The sequence below is a fragment of the Centropristis striata genome, chromosome 15 (assembly GCF_030273125.1).
Source record: "Centropristis striata isolate RG_2023a ecotype Rhode Island chromosome 15, C.striata_1.0, whole genome shotgun sequence".
Classification (NCBI taxonomy): Eukaryota; Metazoa; Chordata; class Actinopteri; order Perciformes; family Serranidae; genus Centropristis; species Centropristis striata.
Genome location: NC_081531.1, coordinates 25,812,035 through 25,827,298, shown reverse-complemented (window position 1 = coordinate 25,827,298; position 15,264 = coordinate 25,812,035). Strand labels below are relative to the sequence as shown.

Genomic DNA, 15,264 nt, shown 5'->3' with positions numbered 1-15,264 from the left:
TGCTGATACTTTTGTTCTTTTAGTTTGGTCAAATGCAGGACTTTTACATTTTAGAGGAGTATTTTCACAGTGTGGTATTAGTACTATTACTGCAGTAAAGTATCTGAATACTTCTTCCACCATTGCTTGCTCTCCTCACGGCTCTCGGAAGCTCTTTAAATTGTAACAGTTACTTCCGAGGCAGCGCACACATGCACAAAATTAAGCTAATCTTTTTTTTTTCCAGCTGCAATTCTACAGGTCCTCGCCGGTAGACAACAACCTCATATTTTAAGCTTCCAAAAATGCACCTGAATTCAGGAATATATAGGATAGCACGAAATACATTCTTACAATCTTGTAATGTCTGTCTGTGGCGTTGCTGATAATGTTATCTGGTCTGAGCGAATGGAACCCAGTGAGTGTTGTCAGGGTGCTTCAAAAAGTAATCAGTAGCCAAAAAAGAATATGATTAATGAGCAAAATGAGAAAAAAACATCATCACAGTAACAAACCAGGCAAAAGCATTGTCCAAGAAAGCTGAATGTTTTCTAAATAATCCATCTTTAGGCCAAATTGAGCAGAAAAACACTTTCATGTATGTAAATAAAACCCAATCGGGTCCACCCGGTAAATGTAAACATATTACACACACACACCAATGGAAAAGGACACTATTGGTTATCGCCTGTTTGTGTAATGTTTGATTTATCTGAGAGTGACAACTGAAAAAACACAGCAATAAGAACAAAGACTTCATTCGATATGTGTTTCACAACTGGAATCTCATTAAGGCCTTTAATGTAGGACATGTCACTGGTGTGATCTGCATTTCACAAGTATAAAGATAACCTGAGGGAACTTTTCTGTTCTACAACGCTCCTCATTACGGCTGGATGCAGGATTGACCATGTTTTTTCATCCAGACGGGCCTCTAGACAGACTTTATTATGGACTGAACGGCGACAGCTGATTGGTTCATTATTGCCCTCGTGATGTGGCTTAAATGTAATGTGGCTTAAAACTGAGTCTGTAAATGGTGTTAAATGTTTCATCAAGCTCAAGTGCTTCAGTTTGTAACCTTATTTATTTGTGCTATAAAACCTGAAATAACATCACCATACACATTTTCTAGAGGTCTTTTATTGTGGGGGGATTTAATGTTATTTTCCTGCTAAATGAAACTCCAGTGTTACAAAATGATCTCAATCAATCAATCAATCAATCTTTATGTGTTTATTTCTATTTCTCAAACATATAATTTATTAAATAATATTCAACATTTTTATGCATTATAAAAACAATGTATTACATTGTCAGCCAATTCTACAAACGATAACTGAGGGAAAATATGATAAATAGGAATAAAATAAACATAATTACTGATCAATTTCAGTCAATTTCTGACTATTATCCCTCAGGCATCAGTTTCATTTACTACCCTCTGAAGTCATTGGGGACAAAAATGTCCACTTTCAATAAACTGCTATAAAAACGTATTTACTTATTTTCTTATTACTTTAGATTCATATTTTTTCAGCATACACCTCTTAAACAACTTTCGCCGTGCTCAAAACTACCAAACATTCAATCATGAGGATTTTAACCCTTCACTGTTGTTAAAACATCAAATTAGTTATTTTCCATTAAAAAAGTCTTGGAAATGTCAAAGATGAGTCAAAAATATTGACTTTGATGCATTATTAGTTTTGTGTAGTATCAGATTTATAATGTACTCTCCCCTTAAGTCAGCCCCAGTTTTGCTTTTTGTGCTTCAGTTTGTAACCTTATTTATTTGTGCTATAAAACCTTAAAAAACATCACCATACGCATTTTCCAGAGGTCTGCTTTTGTGGGGGAATTTAATATCATTTTCCTGCTAAATGCAACGCCAGTGTTACAGAATGATCTCAATCAATCAATCAAACTTCATTTGTGTTGCACCTTTCATCCAGACCACAACAGTCGGACTCTAAAGTGAAGTCTGATCTAGATAAATGTAGCTAAATCAAAGAAAAACAGCCAAAATACTGTAAATGTATAATATTGGGGCAATATGAGACTGAAATACAAGGCTCTTTCCACTCAATATGTTGGGTGTTTACTGACAAACAACTCATCAACCATGTGAACACAGATGGACTGTGTGGTAACTAACCACCCCCCTACTACAGTCATGGTAACACTACAGTAAAACATCAAACACATAATGAACTGCCTCATACAAACAACTAGCATAATACATAATCAGCAGTGGAAACTGAATGTGTACAGTGAGAGTCACTCAAATGCTGCAGGAGGTTTTCTATGTGAGAGGAGATCTTTTCTTTAAGCCTTTAGGTTGTTTTCAATCTCACCTGCACAACTTTCTTCTTCTTTTCTGTTTTCTGTGCAAAATAAAACAACAAAATAACTGAATGAGAATCTGAATATGGATGTAAAGTAAACAAAACGATATCCAAAATACTCTAACCACTCTAAAATAATGTTCTTTCAGCAGTGGAAATAAAATCTTTAAAATGTGAATCAGTCAAATGCTGCAGGAGGGTTTCTACCTCATATTTACTGGCAAAACTGTTAATGTTTAATTATCTGACCTTCGACCTCTGACAACAGTTCAGCAATCTGAGGCAACCTTTAATTGCCCAAAGTATTTATTTATTATTAAGAAACGATAATACAAGATGTCAAAAATTGGCACAATGTTCTGACAGAGGACAGTTTTTATAGAGAATGAGATCATTCTATTGCTGCATCTTTTTTTGCTGCCTTCCTTACTTTTTTTTTCTTCTTTTTTTTTAGGAGTGAGGTCAGTGGTGAGGTACTTGAAGTCATTTTGGTTGGATGGTGGTTTATTTTCCTATCTGTTGCAATATCTTTGTGGATATAGAGAGCACTTATATGTTTATGTTTTGATAAAAATCAATAAAATCTCTAAATAAAATCTCAATCAACCAATCAATCCAATAAGCAGAATGTACAGGTGTGTGCAGTGCGCCCTCCCTGCCGCTGGGGGCGCTGTGTCCTGAGCTCCCCTCGGCCGGCACCACTCTAAACTGACGTAGCGAAATAAAACAAACCCGGAGAGGCTCAGCGGCGGTTGGGAATTATTAGGAATGGGTCACTTAAATGGTCCTACTCTTCTTCCAAACTCTCTAACAAGACTTTTATTATTGTTACTCTGTATATTTGGGCTTTCTCTCGGTACCGAGCTTAGTTTTGTGACGTGTGGCTCAGTGGTTAAACTGTTAAATGTAAAGCACAATGTGAGACTGCACTCACACGACGTCCGCTACGGCTCCGGTGAGTCTCCTCTCATCAAAACATTACTAACCATTATTTAACAGTTATATAGTGTTTTATTATTAACGTTGATATTATGTGCCAGTGTCTACCTCTTTAATTCAAAAAATATGTTGAAAAGAAGCTGGAAACGGTTGATTTCTGTGTAAAAGGTGATAGGGCTGGGCGATGTGGACCAAAAGTCATATCCCATATATTTAGGCTGAATATCGATATTTGATATATATCCTGATATTTTTATCGCAAAGTGAGAGAAAATTTGTCAGTTAAAGCCAAATATGACATGTCACAAGTAGTTTTATTGAAACTGTTTATTTAAGTGAACATAAATACGGTATAACAGGAGTACCTTTTTAAAAAAAAATCAAAGCTCCATAAAATGCAAATTTGAATAAAAAATATCTTAAATAAAAGTAGCTTATGAAATAAAATAGGCCAATCTTTTTCTGATATAAATATATTTATATGAGAAAAGAATAATGAACATTACAAAATAACTAAATATGACAAACCCTAGTAAGGGCAGCATTTATATATAAAGAAATATATTTTTTTAAACTATATCGATATATGTGATATGGTCTAATTCCATATCACATTTAAAAATATAAAATACAAACAATGGAGACATTTAACCTCATTTTGGTGACATTTATGAAAGAAAAGTTACATCAATAAAGACACCTCTGAAAATGAATTATCCTAAGTAACGCATATGCTTTGTGTACCTCAAATGTATAAAGAAAAGTCACATTTTAATCCAAGTATGTTCAAATATAAATCTAATTTCTGCAAATACAAATGTGTTGGTCTTGGCTTAAGCTCTAAGTAAATAACCTGAGTTTGCTAACAGGAGCCACTGGGATCAAAGTCAAACCCAACACAACTAAAAACTATTCATTGTAAAATTCCCACATTCAAAACTTACTGAAGTAAAATAACAAAAGTATCAGAAAATATACTTAAAGTAGGGCTGATTATTGCAATGTGCTTTTCACAGGACTTCCCCAAAAAAGTTTGTAACCACTTCAAATGATTGAGAACAGTGCAGCCAGGCTCCTCACTGAAACAAAAAGGAGAGATCACATCACCCCGATCTTAAAGTCCCTGCACTAGCTCCCAATTAGCTACAGAATTGATTTTAAAGCACTTTTGCTTGTTTTTAAGTCTTTAAAGGGGGTGGGGCCAAACTACTTACATGACATATTTAAACAGTATTCCCAAACCAGGTCCCTTAGATCACAACATAAACAACTACTAGTGAAACCGGGCGTTAGAACAAAGCAGGTGAAGCAGCTTTTAGCCTCTATGGCGCCTCTCTGGAACCAGAGACCATCAAAAACGCCCCAGCTGTTGCCATTTTTAAAATAAAAGTTAAGACCAAACTCTTTTTGGATGCTTTCTGCAGTTAATGCACATTGTTTTTATGTTCTATGTCTTTTTTTTATTCTCTCATTTAGTTTTAAACTGCCTCTTTGCTGTTGGTGTTCCATGCATATATATATATATATATATAGATTACTTTTTACTTTTATTATTGCTAAAATTGTGAATGGTACCATATTTTTATTTTTTAATTGTTTTTGTGTGAAGCACCTTAAATTGCTACGTGTATGAAATGCGCTATACAAATAAATATGCCTTGCCTTGTGTGTGTGTGTGTGTGTGTGTGTGTGTGAGACAGGTAGCGGGCAGCAGTCTGTAACAGGAGTGACATCAGTAGAAGACAGTAACAGCTACTGGAGCGTCCGTGGGACAAGTGGCACCTTGTGCCATCGGGGCACGCCGGTTAAATGCGGTCAGACTATCCGCCTCACTCATGTCAACACGGGCCGAAACCTGCACAGCCACTACTTCGCCTCCCCGCTGTCCTCCAACCAGGTGGGTGTGAGAGGACAGAGTGTGAAGCGACTCTGAGGGTGTTAAGAGATGTTTTTGGTTATTTGAAGTGGAGTTGAGATTCTAATTATTGCTAACCTGCATAGTTAAAGCCACGGAGTCAGAGATTTAAAATGCCAAGAGGTTAATGCTCACATTTATACTGGCACAAAATATTTCCCCAGTCCCAGACTAAAAGCTGAAAGTCTTTAGTAAATCTAGGAGTTTTACTGGAGTCCTGGCGCTCCCGTCATCTCCATGGTTAAGTTTAAGGTAGTAATCTGCTCTGTTTCATATCAGTCTTTTCCTAGTCTTGGGTTTGATCATATCAAACGTGTTTGATATAATCTCAAGTCTCAGTGACGTAACACATTCACCAACCAATATATGAGCCGGGGAAAGGTCCCCGGTTCCAGACCGGCCAGTAAAACCACTTCCACAGGAAAAAGGAACATCACAATAATGTTATTAAGCTCAGTCCTCAATACAAATATAGTGATGTCATATATTTAGATTTTTGGGAGCTGTTTCTTAGTAAAGAGAACAGTAAGGAGACCCAGTTAAAATAAATGTATAAATAAATATATAGTCTACATAAGTAATAAATAATCGATAATTAATGTATGATTAACTAAATGAAAGTTTATAGAGCTGATACATATAATTATTCAATTAAACAAATTATAATTAAATAGGGCATAAATGTATATCATGAATTAATTTCTAAATGTTCCTTTCCTTTATTCTTCCTTATATCTATTTTTACTGTAAAATAGTCAACTTTTCATGTGATAAAAACAGAAACCTGTCTTCAGCTTTGTGAGGGGCATTTTGTGGCGTCTTCTCTTCTTTTTGTTGTTGTTTTCCAACACAAACCACTGCACACACTAGAGCAGCTGGAGCCAAAAGCTGTTTCTCCTCCAGTTAGTAAGTTTTAACTAAGAGCATGATGGGAAAAAATGCATAGAGAATCTAGTTGTAGTCTTGTAAATAGTGACCCTGAAAGATTCACAGTCTGTCTAAAATCTCAGTGTGAGACTAAAAACTCTAAACACTTTAGATGTGAGCTGATAGTCTTCCAGGAGTCTTTTCCAAATCTTTTCAAAGTCTTCTAGGTAGCATCAGTGAAACTTAGACCGACATTGTGAGGTGGACCCGAGCTGACGGCAGCTTTAACACTTCAGGAAATGCAACAAACCGTCCGTGAGAACAGCCTCGGGTCAGCAGAAACCTCTCCAGTATGGAGGAAGTGTGAAAACACTGTCTCGTCAAAGTGTAACAGGGTTGGAAGATGTGCATCATGCAATTAGAGAAATGTGTCAACTGTCAGACATTTTGATATACAATTTATTCTCCAAGATATACTTAAACATCCCTGGGTGTATTTATAAGTGTTCTAAATGAATGAACAGGTTATGGCTCTTTTTAACTGTACACGATTGTTGCATTATGAGGCGTTTTCTCCCTGAGAGGAACTACCCACAGGGGACAACTGAATACCGTTGACTCCTCTTTTTCTCTTTGCATTAACTCTGCCTACAGGAAGGACGAAGTGACTCAAAATCATGTTGCATTTTATCTCCCAGTTGACTTCACTGTCGGCCCATTTGTGCATTTTTTACCCAGTTTTTTTTCTTTACGAGCTGCAGTTCATGTGGTGTTTTGTGTTGTCTGTTTACCATAAGAAGAACTGGATAGGGCGCCCCCACTCAGCCTTGATGCTAATTTGTCCTAGTGGCCACCACAAAAAGCCCAGAAGCATGTTCCCGCAGACCAAGTTTTAAAACTGTTGCCAGGGCACTTTGAACTGCCAACAACCTCCATTACATCTCTTTGATTATGAATTTTTGATCCATGAAAGTTTTATGTTTTTTAAACTTCTCCTCCAGCTCAGAAAAGAGATTTAAAAGAAGTAAAGTCTACGGGCAAAGAGGGAACTCGCAGGGGAAAGGTTCTGTCAGGCCAAAGTACAGTTTTTGTTAAAGGAGACTGGTGGCTTTGTAGAGAGCATTAATAATGGCTTCAGTTCCCTTCATGTAAACTTAAACAGGGGTGTCTGATGGCAAGGTAACATGGTGAAATATTCTAAATATAGCGTTCGGTTAAACTTAAGATCTACATTAAGTCTATGGGCTGAGTAGTAAATCTTTTTTGACGTACGCCCTCAGTGAGTAATTCTCATTGGACTGAATAGACGACATCCATAGTGTTTGCATGGCTAACTAGTTTTTGCTTTGGCTGTGTTTGACCAGTCAACTTGCACTTTTGTCACACGTGGTAACCCTTCTGCCGGGAGTACCGACTCTGAAACTGAAGCTAAAAAAGTCCCTCAAAACAGGGTTCGAAGAGCTAAAATCCTTCCGAATATTTGTGGTGCAGACACAATAAAAAGGAAGGTTCTTAAACTATGAAAAGAATGAAATTCACTGACAAATGATTACAGGCAGAAAATAGACATTCCTGTTTGCTTGTTTTATCTGTAAATCGTTTCTCCACCTGGTTTCAAGAACATGAACCAGATCACTGTTTTTATCACTTCTTGCAATCACATCACTGAGGAAAAAACAAGAAGCCAGAGAGTCTGACAAAACCAAACATGTCTTGGTGTTTGCTGTTGGGATGTCTGGCTTTGTAAATAATCGAGTCTGTGAGTTGTTCGTTATGTACCAATATTTGTTCCAGTTTAGCGGCAGGACAAAATATGAAAGACTGAAGCATTGCAGAAGATAAAAAAAGCAACATTACAACTGGCAGGGCCAGATTAACACTTTGCTGTACCCTGGGCAACAATATTCAAGGGCCCCATCATCACAACCCCAGAATCACCATAATCTGGCAAAATATAGAATAAATGACAGTAATATACAGTTAATATACTTAATACATCAATAACTAACTGTCATTAAGTGCATTTTCATATACAGATGTTCAAACGCTCATAGAACTACAAATGCACCACAATGTCCTCTTGTCAAGGCCACTCACTCACATATGATGTACATAGATAATGATAATAATATTAATAATAATAATAATAATAATAATAATACATTTTATTTGGAAGGCGCCTTTCTTGGCATACCGACAAAAAGATAGAAAAAGATCAGGAAGGAAGTGTCCTCAATTTTCACAAAAAAATAAGTAAGCAACCACTTTCAAAGCATCCGATATTTATTTAACAGCACCTGTTCCCAGCAGCACAAATGTATTGAATTGATAGAAGCATCACAGAGGAAGACAAGACACAAACAAGAATCAAGAATCTAGAATCAAGTAGCATTTTTGGTCTCAGCTCATTTTAAACAGAAATCACCTCAAAATTCATTTATCAGCAACAACTCTGATGGACAGTTTAACATATAAGCGAGAGATAAGCAGATATTTTGCTTGTACCCACACTGCCCTGGGCCCTTTAGAGGTTGTGGGCCCCCGGGCAATTCCCCATTTGCCCGTATGGTTCATCCGGCCTTGACTACTGGTTAGTTATGTGTGTTAGGGTTGTCACGATACTAAAATTTTCAACTCTATACCGATACTCAGGAAAATATTCGGTACTCGATACCATTTTCGATTTGACCCCAAAATTATTAACAAGAAAAATGCAACATGTAAAAATTAACAGAACAACAGGTTAAGTATTTATAATAAAAAACAGTTGTGCAAAAAAAAAAACTGCAACTATGATAACAAGCTTCAGGTCTGAGGTAGTGCAAAAAAATAAATAAATACAATAAACAATAACAATTAGAACAATATTTTGAGGTTGTATGCTGTGCACAATATTAGGTAAGCTTGATAAGTCGACTTTTCTCTGCTTCGTTCTGGGACTTCAAGAGAGAAAATAACACTTTTCAGTCACCAACATTTATGTAAACGTATTAACTCTATGCTTATGTATACTGACACTGTGTCAATTAACGTAATATGGGCATACTACGTGCCTGATTTTTTTATTTACGTTGTTTATAATCATTAACGTGACGTCAGCCTTTATTTGCTAGCTGCGGCTAATGGCTAATAATAACACGGCCAACATTAATGCGGCGGGGTATCGATACTTTTGAAAATGAGTATCGTATCCGGATACAACGTTTTGGTATCGATACTTTTTTGAGTATAGATACTTCTGACAACCCTAATGTGTGTTAAGTTTTGCAGAATAGATCCAGAAAGTTTCTGTTTGTCGTCCACAGGAGGTGAGCGCGTTTGGAGACGAAGGTGAAGGAGACCACCTGGACGAGTGGACAGTTCAGTGCGGCGGATCCGTGTGGAACCGCGAGGAGGCCATACGTTTCCGTCACAAGGCCACAGACGCGCTGCTGTCAGTCACGGGGGAGCAGTACGGCCGGCCCATCCACGGTCAGAGGGAAGTCCACGCCATGGCGAGCCCCAGCCAGCACAGCCTGTGGAAGGCCATGGAGGGCATCTTCATGAAGCCCAGCGAGAGCCCAGCGGGCAGCCGGGAATACGACCACATGCACACCGAGTTCTGAACTCTTCTTCTTCGCTTCTGTTACTTCCCGTGTCCTATCTGTCCCGTTGTCTTCCTTCCTCTGTCCCCAATTACACACATGTACCAGCAACCTGTCGTCTCTTTTTATTCTCCCGTCGTCTTCTGAGGAGACTGTGCCAAAGTCTGTGATGGATCAGGGTACAAGACTTATCAAACCTCTGTCACGTTCAACGGGCCTCATGCAACAACGTTTATATTCTCTCTTTATAATTTATACAGGATTTTCAAACTCAAAATTGCTTCAAAGTAATGAAATAACAAGAACGTTAGAGAAAACCTGCACATGACCCCGGCAACAGGTTTGTTCAGAAGAGAAAATTAGAACGGGGAAGCTCTTCTAAGTCACTTTAGAACAAATCTGTTGCTATGAGTGGTTCTTGCAGGAGGCCCAGTGTGTTTTAAGGATCACTACTTGAATCTTTTAAAGGTGGAGCAGCTACACTCACTGAGCTAACAACATCTTTCAACATCATTAGAAAGACTAATTTATGCAGTTTATGTTGCAGATCTGTACATTTAAAGTTATCAAGTGGGTATTTTGTTTTATTGGACTTAAAAAAAAACATTGTTAAACTTGTGCCTTTATCCTTTTTTAGTAGGTGCTTCCATTATGGAGCCTTTTTTAATTTTTGCAAACAGAAGAACTTGATTGTGTGTTTATGGTATTTGTAAGCCATATTCTCCTCCAACAGGCTGAACAGTGTTGACAGAGTGAATTACAGCTGCAGTGACGGGAGAGAACAAGCAGAGTTTTGTCTGTGGAGGTGCTTTGTTGTTGTTGTTGTTTTTAAACGAAGTGGCTGTTGTTTATTGTCAGTTTGTGGGGAGAAAGTTTTACATTCATGCATGCACATTTGTTGGATCAGCTCTAAGTTCCAGAGGTTCATACAAGCAACAAACCTGCAAAGAATACCTCATATTAAAGTGATTTTTATGCATTCAAGTATCAGTGTCACTTCTTTTATTCATCTTTGTCCACACAACAGTTGAGATTACATAAAGCTCGCTCAGAGAAAAGGAGAATTAAAGTCAGTTAACATCTGACTTTAAGGAGCCTGACCAATCAGTCGGGGCTAAAGCTTAAAAATGAAAATATTTTTGAGAAAAACAAATGAAATATGGGGCACGATACATTTTACATGGTAAGTAAAAACAGTGGGAAAAAAAGATTAAAATAATGTGACTGCAAACTTTTATAATAATAAATAATGTATTTATGAATAAATATGAATATAAACATGAACACTGACATTCTAAATTAACTGCATTACTGCCCATATAATTTCTGGTCGTACACATAAAATATATAATTTCAATTATGCTGTCAAATATTTATGTATCTGGAAAATTAACTTGTTTCATCCGGCTAATTTTAGACTCTAATTTTGGGAAAAATTCATTTTAAACTGTAAGTAAAAAGCAAACCTGTATAAAATAATATTAAAATAATGTATATGTATTAAAGCTTAAGACTAAGTGTGTATGTTTATGTATATGTAAATATTTAATTTTGTTATTAAAAAAAATATATACACTAGCACTCAAAAGTTTGGGGTCACCCAGAAAATGTCTGTTGTTTTCCATGGAAACAAACTGTTTAATTCATGAAAGGAATTACAAAATGAAACGAAAATATAATAAAGACGTTGACAGGGGTAGAAATAATAATATAAACCTGTACGGATCTCCAACTTAACCTCTATATACTCAACCAGCCTGAGGAAGGACCATTTTATTGCTTCTTAAATCAGCACAAACAATTTCAGCTGTGCTAACATAATGCTCAGGTGTTTTAATGATCAATGAGCCTTTCAACACTATGAACGTGGATTAACACAATGTGCCACTGGAACACATAGGTGATAGTTGCTGACAATATATAATAGATATTTCATAAGAAAATCAGCTGTTTCCAGCTTTAATAGTCATTTACCACATTAACAATGTCGAGAGTATATGTCTGTTATTTTAATAGTAAAAATATATTTTTTTAAATAATCCATATATATAATAATTTCCGGAACAATTATTATTTTTCCCCGTATATATATATATATATATATATATATATATAATATTATATACATCAATATTATGGCATGCCGTCCAGGAAATTATATATATATGTATATATATATGGATTATTTAAAAATATATATTTTTATTATTTAAAAAAAAATTAAAATAACAGACATATAGTCTCGACATTGTTAATGTCATTCAGGAAATTATTATATATATCGATTCAAAACCTGAGACTATATATAGAAACTTGAGAATATATATTGAAACCTGAGAATATCTATCTATATATATATGTACAGTGCACCACAGGATATACAGATAATGTACCATGTCCCTCTATTGATCATTCAAAGCAATAATAAAGCTGTTAATGGGATCAAAGCAGACTGAAGGCATCATGTTAATGTTTGCTGCTGCTGCACACAGTGTGATGTCGCTTTGTTTACCTAATGCCATGTTTTGGTTCATTATCTGCTGGTTAATGGGGTTTGAGTGCATCCCATACCAGGCTGTTCTCACTAATGTTTGACCTTTGCTCCCTAATTATCACGATGCAGAGTTTCTGACAGTGTTGACAAGCGTGTAAATTCTCCTCCAGCCTTCACGTAGTGCGTCCAGATATTTTTTGGGTTTAAGATGCAGATCTCAACCTCTCACAAATCCGCCAAGGTGAGTCCACTCACAGTGTTTGTGTTGTGCTGCATGACCTGCATGTCCTGCTCCTCTGACTCACAGCTCCTTTATGTTCGCTCTGCTACCTGCAGCAAAGGCCATGTTGTGTTTTCATTCTATTTTGAGGGTTAGTATTTAAAATGAAACGGTGAGGATAATAACAAGTGACAAGTGAAGCAACAAAACCGCCTTTATACTGAGTTTTACAACCATGAGCAGGCAGCGGAAATGTTTCTGCTCACCAGATTATTGAAAGCCCAAAAGTCATCTTTCATGAAGGTGTTTGTTTCAAAAAAGGAGACTGAATAACGCTCTAAAGTTACATGTTCATGATCATTTTCAAAGAGGTCCTTTGACCTCTGACCTCAAGCTATCTGAATGAAAGTCTCCTGTTTACAGACATGCCCACTTTATATGAATTATGTGCAGTTTGAGGCAGAAACCATCAGGTTTTCCACCTATATTATGTGAATATTTGTGCACAGTCTTTGAGCTGCATAAATCGGGTCTGACTGGAAAGCTGAGGCTCACAATAGAAAAACAGACATGCCCACTTTATGCCTGTTCTTTCCATTTAGTATAAATGTGTTTTTGGGTGTTTATAGCTGTGACATGCCCACTCAAATGCTGTTTGGGGCACAACCCATGCAGTTTTTCTCCTGCAGAATTTTTTTTTTGTACCCTTGTATAAGAATACAAGGGTATGACTGGAAAGCTGAGACTCTTGTGGATTCAATGAGCCCAGTTTTCTTCATGTGTGATGATGTTAGTGAGTGAAACTTGAGCTCAGTGTATAAAATGAGCTGCTGAGACCTCTAGGATAATCACAGCCTCATGAAACTTTACAACCACAAACTAGAGACCTAGAGCATTCAGAGGATGGATGGCTTTACACATTATATTAACAATAAGGGGCTTTCTCAGCAGGAAATACAACACAAGTTCTCACCATACAATCACTGAAAAATACAGAAATCTACTAAATGTCAAAGGTTTTTTAAACCAAATCACAGAATTGATTTTTCTGCTGTTCTAAAGGTCTGAATGTGGGATTCTGGAGGAATCTTTCAGCATTTTAATCTATCAATAAATGGTATCAACCCAAATATTCCTGCAACAATTTTTATGAGACATAATTGAGCATTTATGCTACTGTGTATTATTGTTTTATTATTCTACATGTTAAGCAAAAATGTATAATTATTTCAGGAACAAACATCGGTCAGAAGAAAACACGTGCTCTATATTTCTATCAAAACAAGGTTTTATTGCATAAACATATATGGATATATTTCTTTTAGATTAAACAGATTAAACTCGTTATTTGCATTTTTAAATATCCATTCAGTTGGCAACTATTGCTGTTTTCTTTCTCCTTTTCTAAGCAGCATGCCAAGGTTTTGTATTACATATCTGTGTTTAGTTTTTTTTTTATCTCTATACAATCTACAAGGTAAAAACATGTTTTTGGTAAAAACAAATCTCCAAAGCAACTCTCAAAAACATGAAAATTATGAACTGATTACAGATGTACAGTATTATAATTATAATGTAAACTTCAAAAGTGTCGATAAAAGGTCTTCCAAACGAGTTTCCCCTTACGTAGCCATGCAAGGATGTCTGAATGGCACGGTTATTAGAGAATTGTTACGATAAAGTGGTCTATGCTGGTTTCAAAAGGACCATGACGCGGACAAACAGAAGGTGGGAACATGGTCCGCTGGTCGGATGTCGATGTGCTGAAATATCAAAGACAGAAACGGACTCACGAGGATAAGTGTAGCGTACGTTATATAGCAGTTTATACAGGACTGTGAGGCAGTGAGAACATTCAATAAAAACCTAATGTGACTAAAACACACAATATACTGTATTCATGTTGAACCACGCTCTACCCTACATGAGACAGAGGTGATGATGATGATGATGATGAAGTGACCTTGTATTTGCATATTTATGAAAATGCCCTCTCCTGCTCTCTGATTTGATTAATAGCTGGTAGAAACTAGAAAAAATGGCTATTACAGTATAAAGTGGAAAGTCAAATATGAGACAGTAGTACATACATACCTACATTTAGAACCAAGGCTGTGCCACCACAAAAAAAGATTCATTTATAAGACGTGAAAATCTAAACAACAACATGCATACTGATTTTACAGTATAATACATTTTTGCTGTGATCCTGCAAAGCTATTTTTTTATTTATTTCAAGAGAAAGCCCTCTCCTCTTTATGTTTCATTTCACCTCTGACAGCGTGTAAAAACTCACATGGCTGCACGTTACTTTGATTGAATATCTGGTTTTGTTTTTCATCAGACAAAATGAAAAATGGCTCCAAAGTAGAAATGAGAACAAACAGTCTGTGGTCCAATCAGGTCCGGGGGGAGGAAGCCACATATGTTGCTGGAACCTGGTCTCACAGGAATCCGTGAAATAGCCACGGATTTGCTTAACTCAAAATCCGTGGAATAGCCACGGAATCATTCAAATTTCTGTGAAACTGACACGGATTTCACTACAATGCAAGTTAATGACATATGACAATGGGGACAATGTCATATCCCGTGGCTATTCCATGGATATTTTTTCCTATTGGTTTGTTCCAAGTCACGTGACTTTCAAGGTCCCGGCAGTCAGAACAAAAAACATGGCGGACAGTTCTCTCATTTTTAGTGAAAAAAATCAATATTCTGACTTAGTTTCTGCATAAAAATGGATTTTGATCACATTTCTAGCGATAAATATATGTTTTATTTTCTACACTGAAAAAAGAACCAACTTAATTGAATTGTTTCATTTGGTAACACCTAAATGAATTAAGTTCTTTAAAATTAATTTAAAATCAATTGTGTTAATCTAACTTATTAAATTAATTTGAAAGAACTTAATT

The 15,264-nt window shown here is 36.4% G+C and overlaps 1 protein-coding gene across 1 annotated transcript; it reads left to right on the top strand.

Moving 5' to 3' along the window:
* Nucleotides 1–3,056: 3,056 nt before the first annotated feature.
* Nucleotides 3,057–10,611, top strand: sdf2 (stromal cell-derived factor 2). Its single transcript, XM_059352402.1, has 3 exons — nt 3,057–3,282; nt 4,967–5,163; nt 9,354–10,611. The coding sequence occupies exons 1-3, from the start codon at nt 3,096–3,098 to the stop codon at nt 9,651–9,653; spliced, it is 684 nt and encodes a 227-aa protein (XP_059208385.1). The 5' UTR covers nt 3,057–3,095; the 3' UTR covers nt 9,654–10,611.
* Nucleotides 10,612–15,264: the final 4,653 nt, after the last annotated feature.

What these genes read in the sequence shown, in the direction of transcription:
- sdf2 (XM_059352402.1), top strand. Translation starts at nt 3,096, where the DNA reads ATGGGTCACTTAAATGGTCCTACTCTTCTTCCAAACTCTCTAACAAGA. An exon ending in CGACGTCCGCTACGGCTCCG is followed by an intron (nt 3,283 to 4,966) that starts GTGAGTCTCCTC and finishes TGTGTGAGACAG; the next exon opens with GTAGCGGGCAGCAGTCTGTA. An exon ending in CCCCGCTGTCCTCCAACCAG is followed by an intron (nt 5,164 to 9,353) that starts GTGGGTGTGAGA and finishes TGTCGTCCACAG; the next exon opens with GAGGTGAGCGCGTTTGGAGA.